Source organism: Cynocephalus volans, chromosome 2 (genome assembly GCF_027409185.1).
Source record: "Cynocephalus volans isolate mCynVol1 chromosome 2, mCynVol1.pri, whole genome shotgun sequence".
NCBI lineage: Eukaryota > Metazoa > Chordata > Mammalia > Dermoptera > Cynocephalidae > Cynocephalus > Cynocephalus volans.
Genome location: NC_084461.1, coordinates 122,052,869 through 122,067,222, shown reverse-complemented (window position 1 = coordinate 122,067,222; position 14,354 = coordinate 122,052,869). Strand labels below are relative to the sequence as shown.

At 41.2% G+C, this 14,354-nt stretch overlaps 1 protein-coding gene across 1 annotated transcript in view; it reads right to left on the bottom strand.

Annotated features, from left to right (window-relative positions):
• Positions 1 to 12,717, bottom strand: part of KDM3B (lysine demethylase 3B) — a 59,760-nt gene extending 47,043 nt beyond the window's left edge. The window contains exon 1 of the mRNA XM_063086361.1: positions 12,507 to 12,717. Coding sequence (XP_062942431.1) covers positions 12,507 to 12,710 — 204 coding nt within the window. The 5' untranslated portion in view covers positions 12,711 to 12,717. The remainder of the gene's footprint in view (positions 1 to 12,506) is intronic.
• Positions 12,718 to 14,354: the final 1,637 nt, after the last annotated feature.

Here is a 14,354-nt window from a genome sequence, read left to right as displayed (position 1 = left end):
TCAATTATAAGACTTGGGCAACTCCCTCTTCCCTCAAGTCTTGGTTTCCTCTCTTGTGATATGACATACCTATCTTACTTACCTCATACACTGGTTGTAAAAATTAAATAAACTAACAGATTCAGGGCCGAGCCCGTGGCGCACTTGGTAGAGTGCTGCGCTGGGAGCGCGGCGACGCTCCCGCCGCGGGTTCGGATCCTATATAGGACTGACCGGAGCACTCACTGGCTGAGTGCCGGTCACGAAAAAAAAAAACGACAAAAAAAAAAAACAAAAAAAAAAACTAACAGATTCAAAAGCACTTTGGTCAACTGTAAAGCACTATTTGGGCAATAATATGCCATAAGATAATAGAAATGGAGTAAAATAAAGTATGGTAGGTATTCAGAAGCAGGAAAGATCACCAGGTGTGCAAAGGCAAACAAAAGCCCCAGTCAAGGTCTAGGATGGCCAGGAACTATAGCACACTGTGGGGAAGCAGTGGAAAATGAGGCTAAAAAGACTGGGGGTCAATGTGATAAAAAAAATTTGGGGCTTCATCCAGCTGCCAACGGGAGGTGTGTGTGTGCACACGTGCTAGGAAGGAAGCAACTTGTGCTTATGAGAATCCATGAACCCTATTACAAAGCTCAATCACTGGCTGGATATAGGGGAATATGGAAGAATTTAAAAATGACTTGGATTTTGAACCAGGGGCTAGAAGTGGTGCCATTACAAAGATAAACTGATGTCAGGAAGAGGAGATGGCTAAAGGACAGATAAGACCTTGTAAGCCATGAAAAGCAGCATGTAGTGTTCAATGCCCAGGCTGGATCTGACCCTGAGTGACCAGGCATCACTCAGAAAACCAGAGGCTGAGGCTCTATGATGACTAATGGCTAGAAGCCATGCTGTAGTTCTAACCTGCCAACCACTTTTTTTTTTTTTTTGACCAGTAAGGGGATCACAACCCTTGACATGGTACGGCCTGCACCATGCTCAGCCAGTGAGCACACTGGTCATCCCTGTATAGGATCTGAACCCGCGGCCTCAGAGCTGCCAGCACAGCACTTGCCCGAGTGAGCCATGGGGCTGCCCCCCCGCCTTTTTAAAGATGACCGGTAAGGGGATCGTAACCCTTGACTTGGTGTTGTCAGCACCACGCTCTCCCGAGTGAGCCACAGGCCAGCCCTAACCTGCCAACCACTTTAAAAATCAACATAGGAGTAAATTCTAAGTCACAACAACACACAAATACAAGAACAACACTAAATTAGTCACTGTGGTAATTCTTTGTACATAAGATCTTGAATATGCAAAAAAGTTTAAAACTCAAGAATCCTATCATTACATATCTAAAAACATCAGGAAAAAGCTGAAATATTTGGGAGCCAGATTTCACCTAATTTAAGGGCAATTATCTCTAAATCTGCCTGGGCAAAGGATATGGAATAAAGTGTTTAACTTGACAACAACCATGTACTATACATCTGGGATCAAGAAACAGCTCCAAGGGTCAGCCCATGGCTCATTCGGGAGAGTGTGGTGCTGATAACACCAAGGCCACGGGTTCAGATCCCTATATAGGGACGGCCGGTTCATGAGGGAGAGCGTGGTGCTGACACCACCAAGTCAAGGGTTAAGATCCCCTTACTGGTCATCTTTAAAAAAAAAAGAAAAGAAAAGAAACAGCTCCAGGTTAATGACATGAATTTGTTTTGAGAGCACTACGCAATGTGGATAAATGTAAACATATTCTCCCAACAGTAAGGCTTACTTCTGGCCCTAGCTCTGTACTTCAATTCCCAGGTGGAGAAATGGAAGGAGTCAGAACTTTAACTAAATTCCTACTATTAGGGGCCGGCCCGTGTTTCACTCGGGAGAGTGTGGTGCTGATAACACCAAGGCCGCGGGTTCGGATCCCATATAGGGATGGCCGGTTTGCTCACTGGCTGAGCGTGGTGCTGACACCACCAAGTCAAGGGTTAAGATCCCCTGACTGGTCATCTTTAAAAAAAAATAAAAAATAAAAATAAATAAATAAATAAATAAATTCCTACTATTAGAGTAAAACTAGCAAATAGTACTATACATGCTACAGTTAGAACCCAAGGATTAGATGTAAAGTATTTCATCAGTTAAGAAAAATCAGTGTTAAAACTCTTGCTTTAATTTCAAAATTCTCATTATGGTCTATATGTGATTTACATTCACTTTAGTGACATTAAAATCAAATAAGTTATTAAAAAATCAAATAAGTTACCCTAAGTTTGATAAAATCAAATGGTAGAAATGTGAGTGAGTGATATAAGGCTTTATATTTGTCATGTAATCATCAGTTTAGATTCTGGCTCTCTCCAAGGCCATTCTTACTACAATTAATATGATTACTCATTTATTCTAAAAATAGAACACCTCTTATATGTGTAGCACTTGCCAGGGCTTAGAATATCAAGGTAAGTAAGGTAGCACTTGCCAGGAAGGACTCACATCCTAGATGAGCCAACAGAGGGGTACAGAAATTATTACCAAGCTATGTAATAAGGGCAATTATAAAGATTTCAACATGCTATATGTTAGGCTAGACAAGGCATCTGCCTTGGGAAACTAGAATGGTTTCACAGAAGAGGTAGTCATATACAAGCTGGGTCTTAAAGGACAAGCTGCATTCTTCTGGCAGAGAAGGGTGGGAAAGACTTTCCAGCAGGTGCTAAGACAGAGAAACATAAAAGCAGATAGAGTGTTCTGGGAGGCACCAAGGTCAAGGGTGTGAATCCCAAAGAGTGTTCTGGGAGGAGGAGGAGGAAGAAGCTAGTAAGTAAGCTGTAAAGGACTCTGTGTGGCATGTCAATGGGTGATAAATTGAAACCTGTTGGCAAAGGTGTATTGTTTGGACAGCAGAGTGGTTTTTTGTACGTTTGTTTCTAAAGTGCCCTTGAACATCTTTAGGCAGTACTGCACTCTCCAGCAGCTGCTAATCCCTACTAAATCACTCAGCTGTTTCTCACAAGCCTAATCCCTAGATGCATCTGAGTTTATGCTGCCTGTTATAGGCCTTGGAGGAGCCACTGATAGGTATGGTAAAATATGTTTTAGGGTTAGATAATGCCACCTGGGAGAAAAAACTTCTCAACACTCAGTTTAAATAGGAAATCAAAATAGAAATTACAAAGCATTTTATAATTAGGTGAATGACTAAACAAATACAACTTACTCATACTATGGAATAAATAATATAGAAGAATTTTTAAAAATGAGATCTATCTAACAGACTAATGTGGAAAGATCTCCAAGATATGTGGGGGGGAAAAAAAGCAAGTTGCAGATTATATGGAGTGAGGCGGCTGTGGGTGGAAGGATTAGAATGGGAGGGTTAAGAGTATTTCAGCCTTATCAGCAGATGTTTCTTTTTAAGGAATGTATTCATATATTATTTATATAACTAACTTTTTTTTAAAAGGAAAGAATTAACTTTGGGGCCAGGTTGAATGATAAATTATAGAGGGAAGGAATTGGAGGCAGGGAGACCAATTACAAAGTAATAATAACCCAATTAAGAGATGAAAAAGGCCTAAACCAATATAAACACTGTAAGAATGAAAAGTATATAGTAGTCTCTCAGTATTCTGGGGGACTGGTTGCAGGAGTCCCAGGATACCAAAATCCGTGGATGCTCAAGTCCCTTATAAAAAATAATGTAGTATTTCTTTCTGTATACTTTAAATCTTCTTTACTTATAATGCCTAATACAATGTTAATGCTATGTAAATAGTTGTTATACTACATTGGTTTTATATTTGTATTATTTTTTATAGTTACATTGTTATATTTTTTTCCCAAACATTTTTGATCCATGGTTGGTTCAATCCGTAGATACAGAGGACTGACTGTATTTAGAAATTAGAGATAAAAATAACAGGACATGGTGATGATGGTGAGAGAGTAAAGGAAATGAAAGATTAATTTCCAAGGTTCCTAACTTTTCTTTTCCAATTTTCCTACCTACAGTCTAAATAAAATGTGAACTCTGTTACAAATAATTTTACAAAACTGTGGGATATCCTGACAGCCAAGGTAGGGAATAATGCATGTCTAGAATACTGCTGTTTTCAAATAAAAAATTTTTTTCTCTTTACAGTCCCTGCGATTTTTAAGAGATCACTTTCTACCAATTATCCCCATTTTTTCCTTACTTTCTAACATGCTGAATAAATTAATTGTGGAGTTCTTGGGTACAATAGGGATAGCCTAAATAAAAACTCAAGCATATATAGTGCATTTAGGGGCTATGGAACCACAAAGATCTGGATTTACAACCCAACTCCCCCATTTCTTAGTTGTGTAGCCTGGAGCAAGTTACTTTAGCCTCTTTGAGCCTCACTTCCTTTGCCTATAAATAGGGACAATAAGGACCTCAAAGGATTGCCTGGAGGATTATATGAAATAAAGACTTAAAATGCCTAGCGGAACTTGGGCTCCTGATAAACCATTCATTCTTTAAGCAAACTCATACCACTGGTCAGGGTATAAATTGGTATGACTTAAAAAAAAAAAAAAAAAAAGAAAGAAAAGAAAAATTTGCTATAGGAGCATTCTTCAAAAAGTTTTTGGAAAAAATATGTGCATACTCTATGACACCACTCCAGTCAATAATCCTAGAAAATAACCCTAAAAGAATAACAGAAAAGGCTTTATTAACAAAAATGCTCATTGTGGTATTATTGATAAAGCCTAAAATCTGAAACAACTTCAATATCCAATGAAAGGAGAACAGTTAAGTCACTCAGCCAAAAAAATTTTATTCATAAGATATTGTTAAAGAGCACTTACTGTTTTCCTTTCAGTTATGAAAGCAACACACATTATCTGTGGAAAATACAGAAAAGCACCAAGAAAATTAAAATCACCCACAAAATGAAGAGTTTTTAGTAGTAAAGGAAAATAATTACCGAATTAAGTGAAAAAGCAAAACTCAAAATTAAAAATACAGTATGAATTCAACTATACTTTTAAAAATCCTATGAAAAGATTACAAGATTATATGTCAAAATATAAACAGTAGTTTTTAATGGGTTATGAGACTAGTGTCTAGTTTTTTTCTTCTTAATATTATTAAAGCAATTTTTACATTTTGTATAATAGGCGTGCACTACTTCAGAATCAGGAAAAAAAAAAAAAAAAAAACAACAACACACATCAAATGCTTCTAAGCCAAGGAAACAACCCAGATGTAAACACACAAAAAAACAAGAGACAGTGTATCGTGGATTAGAGTCCCAAGTATGACTCTAATAATATCAAGACAAAAAAATTAGTAGTGAGGCCGGCCTGTGGCTCACTCGGTAGAGTGCGGTGCTGATAACACCAAGGCCACAGGTTCGGATCCTATATATAGGGATGGCTGGTTTGCTCACTGGCTGAGCGTGGTGCTGACAACACCAAGCCAAGGGTTGAGATCCCCTTACCGGTCATCTTTAAAAAAAAAAAAAAAAAAAAATTAGTAGTGAGTCTATATCAATAAAAATATATGAGAGAAAAAACCCTAAAGATCGAATCAGAAGTGAAAGTTAACCTAATATGGGCTTCTAAATATTCTTTTTTAGAGAGGGTGGTCAGGGAAGTCCTTTTAAAATAGTAAGTTGGACTGGCTGGTGAGCTTACTTGGTTAAAGCATGGTGTTGATAACACCAAGGTCCAGGGATAAGATCCCTGTACTGGCCAGCTGCCAAAAAAAAAAATATATATATAATAATAATAATATTAAGAACAGAAAAATGCGTGTGTTCCCTCTTCTCTACAAATTTACAATCTAGAAGAGGAGATAAGCAAGTGTAGGGGAGGGAAGACTTTCCCTCCATACTCTGAAGGTTCGTTAATTGAGTCTATGAGATAAACTGACACTAGGCAGATTAACAGGAGAAAAGATACACAAATGTATTACATGTACAGAGGAATCACATGAAAGAAAAATGAATACCCCAAAATCCAGTGAGACCTAGAAGCTTATACTATATACCTCCTTCACAGGGAGAGTAGAGGGGTAATGTAGGCAACTTAGAGAAGAATAAATGATTTTGGGGAAAGACGCATGGACCCTCAGAAGAACAGGTGATATAGCCTGAGACAAAGTCTGTCTGAAAGTGGTGTAGACCTCTTATCTTCCCTTGCTGAAGAGATTTCCAGGGAGGGGATCCAGGACAAGTGAATTCCTTTTAGAGGATCTGTCTTTAGGCAAAAGGAAGGTTCAGAGAAAGCCCCTTCCTGCACTTGCTGTTCCTTAAGTGCCCTCAGTTTGAAGTCCAAAGCAGTATATTAGAGTACTTCAAAAGTTCATGAAAAAATAGAATTAAAAGACAATACAGGGCTGGCCGGTTAGCTCAGTTGGTTATAGTGAGGTGCTGGTAAGTTCGAGTTCAGATCGCCATACCAGCCAGCTGCCAAAAAAAAAAAGAAAGAAAGAAAGAAAGAAAGAAAGAAAAGAAAGATAATACAATCTTTCCACAGACTTTTTGAAGACCTCTCATATTTCAGTGTCGCATTTCCTGAACTCCTTACAAACTATATATCTATAACAAGAAAAACTGTGATAAATATTCCAAAAGAGGTGGAATCCACAAAATGCTAAAGATGCAAAGAATAAAAACAATATGCTGGAGATTCAAAAAGGCTTTATAGAGTTTGTAGCTCCTAGGATAGACGGGCAGCCTTTCTTTTCTGTTTATGTAATTTTGACGGATGACAACATTAAAAGCAAAGAGTAAAGGAGGAAAAAAGGAATGGAAGCCAGAAAGTATTAGGAAAGTGGAGGATCACCAAATCAGAGCTGCTTGTTGTGAATACCCTTCTAGCAACCCAATTTCCCTTGTCTGATTCTTTGCACACCAAGGATCCTTCTTATCTATAATTTGGTCTCTTGAGTAAACCAGGAGGGGGCTCTATGAAAGATCTCTGGATAGGATATCTCCCACTGTAAATTAATAATCTTGCATGTGGATTTACATATCAGCCTCCAGAGTTTGGTTAGTGAGAATCTATCCCCCAGAGCCTGATTACCACTGAAGCCACTAAATAAAATGGAGTTTCTGCCCTTGCAAAACCAAGAGAGGTCACACTATTTGAGTTACTACTAAACAATCAGGCAGGTTTTACTCACCTACAGAACAAGGCTGAAAGGCAGTGGGGATGATGGGTTGGGGAGGGCTTAAAAACCATCAACCTGTCAAAGGCAGTGGAAAACTGAGAAGCAACAACAGGTGTTGTGCCCCCCAGGCCTTGTGGAAGCAAAGCCTACAGAAACCCACCCCAGCTGTTGCTGAGAAAATCACCAACAACAGAAAATGCCATGTTTCTTAACCCACCATTTTCGGTCTGTTGGTGGAGAGGGACTAAATCAATCAGAACAAGTTGGGGATGAAACCCAGGAAAGGGAGCACTAAAGGAGGGAATGAGACCTTGGCAGGTAGGGAGTTAGTGAAATACATCCCTTAGAAACAAATGGGTGATTAAGAGGAAAGATCTGATTGTGTAGCAAAGGAAGAGGATACTGGACTATATATATGAACTATATAAAAAACTTGAAAACTCAACTGTGGCTCAGTGTTTCAAAAACAGACCTGCTGCCGTAAGGGGAGAGTTAAGAAGGAAAGTGTGCTTAGAGGGGCTCACCATTAAACAGTACATACCCTTATTGTCAAATAAGTACAATCTCATTTTTATTTTAAGTTCTCTAAACTGGGGCTGGCCAGTTAGCTCAGTTGGTTAGAGTGTGGATTATAATACCAAGGTCAAGGGTTCAGATCCCCATACTGGCCAGCCACAGAAAAACATAAAAACAAAAACCTGATCAAAAAAATCATATTCTATTTACTTTAATAAATACAGCATAAGATCTCACGATGTTGCTCAGATTTTTATTTAACTTTTGGAATTATAAGTAAGAAAATGACATGGATAAACATTTCAAAGGCCACAAATTCCCATTTTCAATTAGGGCTGAAATTCTATGTTTAAACTTAGGTAGAGAATAAATAAAAATGGATTGTACACTGGAAATATGGTACTATCCTGGACCTCACTATTATAATTACATTAGAAACAAAGTAGAGAGGTATTTTAGAGTCTACCTACCCTACCTACCCAGAGACAAAGAGGAAAGGTTAGGGTGTAAAAAAATAAGGCAGATATTTTTTTACTCCTCTTGGAAGACTCCTAGACAAAAGAAACATGGTACAAGCTTGACACTGCTGCATTACATTATCTTGAATCAAAGGAAAGGAGTACTTCTGAGTCCATCTTTCCTGGAGATAAAGATGAAAGATTAAGGGATAAAAAAATAAGGCAGATATGCTTTCACTCCTCTTGCAAGTTTTGGATAGCTGAAATAGGTATGATATACATTCAAAACATGTCGATGCTACAATTTACAGCATCATTTAATTTTACCATACAGCAAGAAAAGAATGGTTTACTTAATAAAATTGGCGGTGCCACAATTGGTTCCTCAGTAGACAAAAGGATTAGATCCCCCATCTCACATGCCAATTACAAACATATCCCCGATGTGCTCCTTAGTATGGTGGTGAGTAAAAACAAAAAACAACCCTAATGGATCAAAGATCTAAAGGTAAAAATAAATAAACAATATTAGGGGGAAAAAAACCCCTGAAGAATATTTATATTGGCTCAAAATGGGGGAGCTCTTCCTAACATGTAATCCTAGCATTTAGAAAAGTCTGAGAGTCCTGATGACATAAAAATTTTATTTTTCTGCATGGCAAAGCAACCCATAAACAAAGTTAAAAGACAAATAAGAGAAAATAATTGCAGCACTCTAGACAGGTAAAGGATTTAATATCAATGCACAGAATTTGGACAGAGTGATTTTCAAACGAACAAAAGATATGCATAAATAACTAATAAAAGAAATGCACAAGGCCAATACACATAGAAAAAGACTGATAGTCATGAAAATGCTAGATAATATTTTTTCACCCATCAGATTGACAAAAACGAAAAAGACAGAAGACACCAGTGATGGCAAGGGTGAAAGGAAACAAGCACTACATGCACTGTTGGTGGGAGTGTAAAATGCTATAATCTTACTAGAAAAATAATCTGGTATCACCTAATAAAAAAACGTATATATCCTTACTGTAACAATCCCACTCCTGGATGCCTAAACTACAGAAATAAAACCTGGATTGCATGAGGATACAAGTATAGATACAGCATATGAGTATTAGTGGCAGAAGTCTTTATAAGTGCCAAAAAAACCTTTAAATTACCTGAATGTCCATCAAAAGGAGGAATGATTGAATAAATTATGGTACATCCACTCTATGGAATATAAGGTAGTTATCAAAAATGATGAGTAAGATCTACATGTATTGATGTCCATGGTATACTGCTAAATGAAAAAAAAGCAGGCTGCAGATATTGTGCAGTATATGATTTGCTAAAAAAAACAACTCTTTATATATGAATGAATGTTTTTGTATTTTTTTGTACTAGTATTAAGAAAGATAAGCAAAGATAACTTCCTCTTTGGTAAGCAGGAGCTGGTGGAGGATGAAGACTAGTAGCTTTTCCTATGTATACCTTTGTATGACATTTTGTAAATTCCAAGTTTTGCTTTTGTACCAACAAAAAGAAAAATCCATGGTTTTGTTTGTTTGTTTTGTCTGTCTGTTTTATCTATTGTGCCTATGTGGTCCCATGTTCTCTACAACTTACATGGACCAATAATGATTTAGGAACACAAAGAGGTTAGGAAAGAAGAGCAAAAGATAAATGCATAAAATCCGTCAAACTAATTTTGAAAAAGAATTTTTTTTTTTTTATTAACATAAAAGGCCTATTTTGAAACACAAATAAAGCTACTATTCCATGAGAGAGAGAGAGAGAAAAAAAGCCGTTTTCCTATTTTGGCTACAAATCTCAGTAGTTACTTGTTAGAACATAGCTTTGCTGGTGAAGATGCCCACCTATCAGACCTTTATCAACAAAACTACCAATCAATAGGATCTTGTCTTTCCTTTTTTCACAACTCATCTTAAGGTAGCACATAGCTTTGGTATTGTTTTCCAAAAAAGTTTTCATTAAATGGATCAGTACTATATCTTTTAGGATTTCTGGATCAAAAACTATTTAGAAAGAGGATACTAATGTAGCCTAAAATTGAGAACAGTGTTTGTTTTCAGTCACTTCAGAAACTCATTCGTCCAACCCTCAATTACTCATCCTTAACAGGGGGCGCCCTGCTATGCATTACTCAAAACCAAGCATGCCTGAAAACATCTTAAACATAACTGAATGAAAATCTGCCCAATCACAGGCCGGCTGCTTGCAAACTCCACCCTTGAGTACAGGAAGAACACTTTTGATTGGAAGACAGTTGTGTTTACTACGTGTGTGGTGCAAATTGGAAAGGTCCACATGCCCAGGGTCCAAAGGAAATTTCTTTAATGAAAAAGGAAAACAAAAGGGCCGGTTCTGATCCTATACAAGTCACTGTCATTAATAGAACCTTAACACAACAGCAATTCTTCAGAAATTCTGCAAACTGGTGGAAAAATCTAAAGGCTCTGAGTTTTGTTGTGGCTGTTTTCTCATCTATGTCCCTCGATAAACATACAAGACAAGCACAAATATATTCTCAAAACCCAAGCCTGCCTTTGCTTTTATATTCACACAGTTCCATACAAGACCTCAACAGATTTGTACACCCTGCTTTAATTTCCAAGAATCAATGCACTTTTTCACTCGGTTTGAGAACCTAGTTCCATGGACCCAGTGGTAAATTATTAAGTATTTAACTTAGGTGTGTCCAGCATGAGTGAGCTTCAAAAACCTCTGCCCTTAGGGAGTCCAGAAAACAACAAAATGAATGGGTAGCCATTTCAGGTTCTGAGCTCATTAGCAATTCATCTGATGCAGGAAACAACCATTGGAAAAAAAAAAAAAAACCAGAAAATAAAATTCCAACTGAATAGCTAAGGCGTACTAGGACTTAGGTCAAAATATGCATATAATAGTAGTTCTTAAGTACGTTCTGCCTCCGAGGGGGTAAAGTGAATTACTGAATTTGAGAGAGACACCTTTCCCCCATCCCAGCTACCTTCTACAGAAAGCGCATTGGAATTTAGGTCCAAATCTCCACCTTAATCATCATCCCATCTCTATATTCCAGGTATCTTTTTACAAATTCGCCGTGCTGAAGCCCTATAAATGTCCTAGCCTCCTTTCTTATAGAGTATGGAGAAAGACCAAAGCAAGTGAACTCAAGTAGCAGAAGCAAAGCCTAAGCCAGCCACAAACTAAACAACACCTAAAGCTTGCAAATTACCAAAAAAAAAAAAAAAAAAAAAAAAAAAGCCTAACACTGTTGATCAATAGGAAGAAAAATGAACATCAGAAACCTACGTTACTTCCAAATCACACAAAACGCGTTCCTGTTTACAGTGAATAAAATATCTGCAGAGGCAAGTTCAAGAAAATTTACCTTCTGCCTGCTGATTTATTACATTACAAAAGGAACCCCCCCACCACCCATTTTTTCATAGTCTTACCTCACCAGGGAAGCTAGGGCCGCTGTCAGAATGAGGAACTAAAGTGGCCTGTCAAAACTCGAAGACAATATTTTGCTGCCACATTAACAAAAATAACACATTATGGTCCCAAATGCTAGTTAAGTTCTATTACTTAACTTTAATCACAAAATACACCAGGACAAGCATTCAAAAGCAGCCAAGCCTCAACACAAAGTTTCAAAACAAAACCTCTCTCAAGGTTGGGGTAGTAGCCAATCTGGGAGCAAAAAAGCACCACACAGCAGCCCCATTCGGCTACTAAGACAGATCTCAAACTTATCAAAGACAGTCACAACAGCAGCTCCTGTCACCCAGAAGCTCAAAGAGAGAGGAGCCAAAGACAGTCCTGGGAGCTAGCCTTTCTGGAGACGGCCAGGCCGAGCTCGCTCAGACAAGGAGGAAGTAACTGCCAGATAAAAAAGCCCCGAACAGCTCCAACTGCAGCCGCTGTGCCTCCCACAACTGCCCACATTCCCGCCCCACTCGGGGCTCCGCGAGGAAGGGAACAGAGCGCAGGTCTCCCGAGAGAGGCTGGGGACCACAGGTCCACGTCTTTTGGGGGAGCAATGGCAGAACTCTGAGAGGCCCGGGAGCCCCGGGTTCGAGAGCCTGCTCGGAGGAAATGTTGGCGGGGGGGGGGGGGGGGGGGCGGGTGGACACCTAGAAAAGGGTCGCCCAGGAGGCGGGGCCTGCCGGCTGGAAGCAGCACCTCTTAGCACCCTGGCCGCCCCCCGGGAGAAACACGGGCGCACACCCCGACACGGAAGCCATGCCTGCCAGAGCTCGGGGTGCCCAGGTGCCGGCGGGGGGCGCTAAGGAGATACGGGGGCGCGAAACTGGGTTATCCCCATCCCACCGCCCCCTCACAAAGGCCCCCGGGGAGGCCGCCCGCAGGCCCCGCAGCCCCGGCCTCGAGTGCCCGCCTCGGCCGCCACTCACCGCTAGGTCCTGGGGCACCGCCCCGCTCATGGCCCGCACCGTGCCGGCCCTCCAGGCCCGAGTGCGCAACGCAGGCCCCGGATCTCCGCTCGCCGCCGCCGCCGCCGCCGCCGCCGCGGGGGCCGACGCCGAAGCTGGGGCCGCAGCGTCCGCGAACAGAAGCAGCAGCCGCTTGCCCACCGGGGAGGCCGCCGCGTCCGCCATCGCCAGGGCCGGCCTGACCCGCGCTCCCACCCGCCGCCTCCCACCACCTCCGCCGCCAAGCGCCCGATCCCGCCCGCAAGGCCTCCCTTCGCACCACCCGCGGCCGCTGCTCCCCCCACCCCCCCCAACAGCCACCACCAACCACCGGCGCAGCGCAGCGCCCCCCGTGGCCGGGAGCGGAGCCGCAGCCCGGGCCCCGCACAGCGCCCCCCGCGCTCCGGAGCGGGACTGCAGCTCCTGGCCCCTCGCTGCGCTCCGCCCCAACCTCCCCGGGGCCGCAGTGCCCCATGCGGCCGGGAGGGGAATTGCAGGTTCGGCCGGGGTGGGGAAGTGGGTGGGTCCTTCAGTCCCCCATCCCTGGTCCCAGACTTCCATCAGGGGGGGTCCCATATCTGAGAAGACTCTAGCTTACCCTCTTCGGACACGAAAGACTTTTACGGGATAGGGGGCTGAGGGGCAAGGTAACTTACATGATGGATATTTGGGGCTAAGAAGTTAGTTCCCCAATACTCCATTGATTTCCTGTCTTGAAAATGTGAAATACCCTTCCCGTCATCTTTTAGGAAATGTTCTCCCTATTAGTCCATGGGACACAATATCTCCCTTCTCACTGGTCCATAACAAAGTAACACCTCATTCTATACTGCCAGTACTTCATAGGTTTCTTTCCAATTGGCCAGTGTATTGCGTCCATCGGATGTGATTATGCCACTTTTTCCATTGGCTGAAGGCCAATGTGCCTCCAACATCTTGGTGTTTTGCCTTAAGCCCACTGAGCTTCTTCCCCTTCCTAGTCTGCCAATGTTATCAAGTCTAGGTGTTTCTCAATTCAACTTTTAGGGGAAGTGGAAAGAGATCAGCAATAAAAGGATTCTCTTCCTTGACTTGGTAGCACCTCATCTTACCATGGAAGCAGTGGGGCTGGTGGCAAAGAAAATTCCATAACTTCTATCTACATTCATTTAATACAGGTGTGGGAGATTGATAACTCCTGACTAGAAAAGGAGGATACAGAGAAGGGGAGATGCAGAGATTTTTGGCTAGATTGTTATTCGCAACAGGCAATGGGAAACCTCAGTCATTTAACGTTGGTAATGTCAGAGACTAGCACGTTCCACAGTCTGATGGATGCAGAAACTGAGTGTATACAAACCAGAAAGATATAAGGTCTAGTAATAACACATGACTGTTGCTCTATAAGGGGCTATTTCTCTCATTGATCAGCCCTACAGACAGGAAAGAGCAGTAGCTGGTTCCTTCTCGAAGGCTTCTGTGTCTACCCAGTTATCGCTTGCCCATAACCTTGTCTACAACTTTGACCTACTTTTCTTGTAGCAAAAGTTGGGGGGAGGGGGCACCAACTATTGACTTTAGTAACTAAAGTACAAAACATCTAAGGAAGTCACTCTAGAACTAAGCTTATGGAGCACACCAAAGAAACATTCTCTTCCTATTCCTTTTAACTTCCATCTCCCACAGCCAACCTGAGGGCTGACTCAGAATGTTTTTCTGGGCTGAAAGCCACCTCTTCAAGCACATGGGCCCTAAGTTGTAGTTGGTAGGAAGGGAACAAGGGTGAATCCATCCATACAAGACCTATCTGCCTTGCAGCTTTCCTACCAAAATTAACTGCTGGGATTTTCT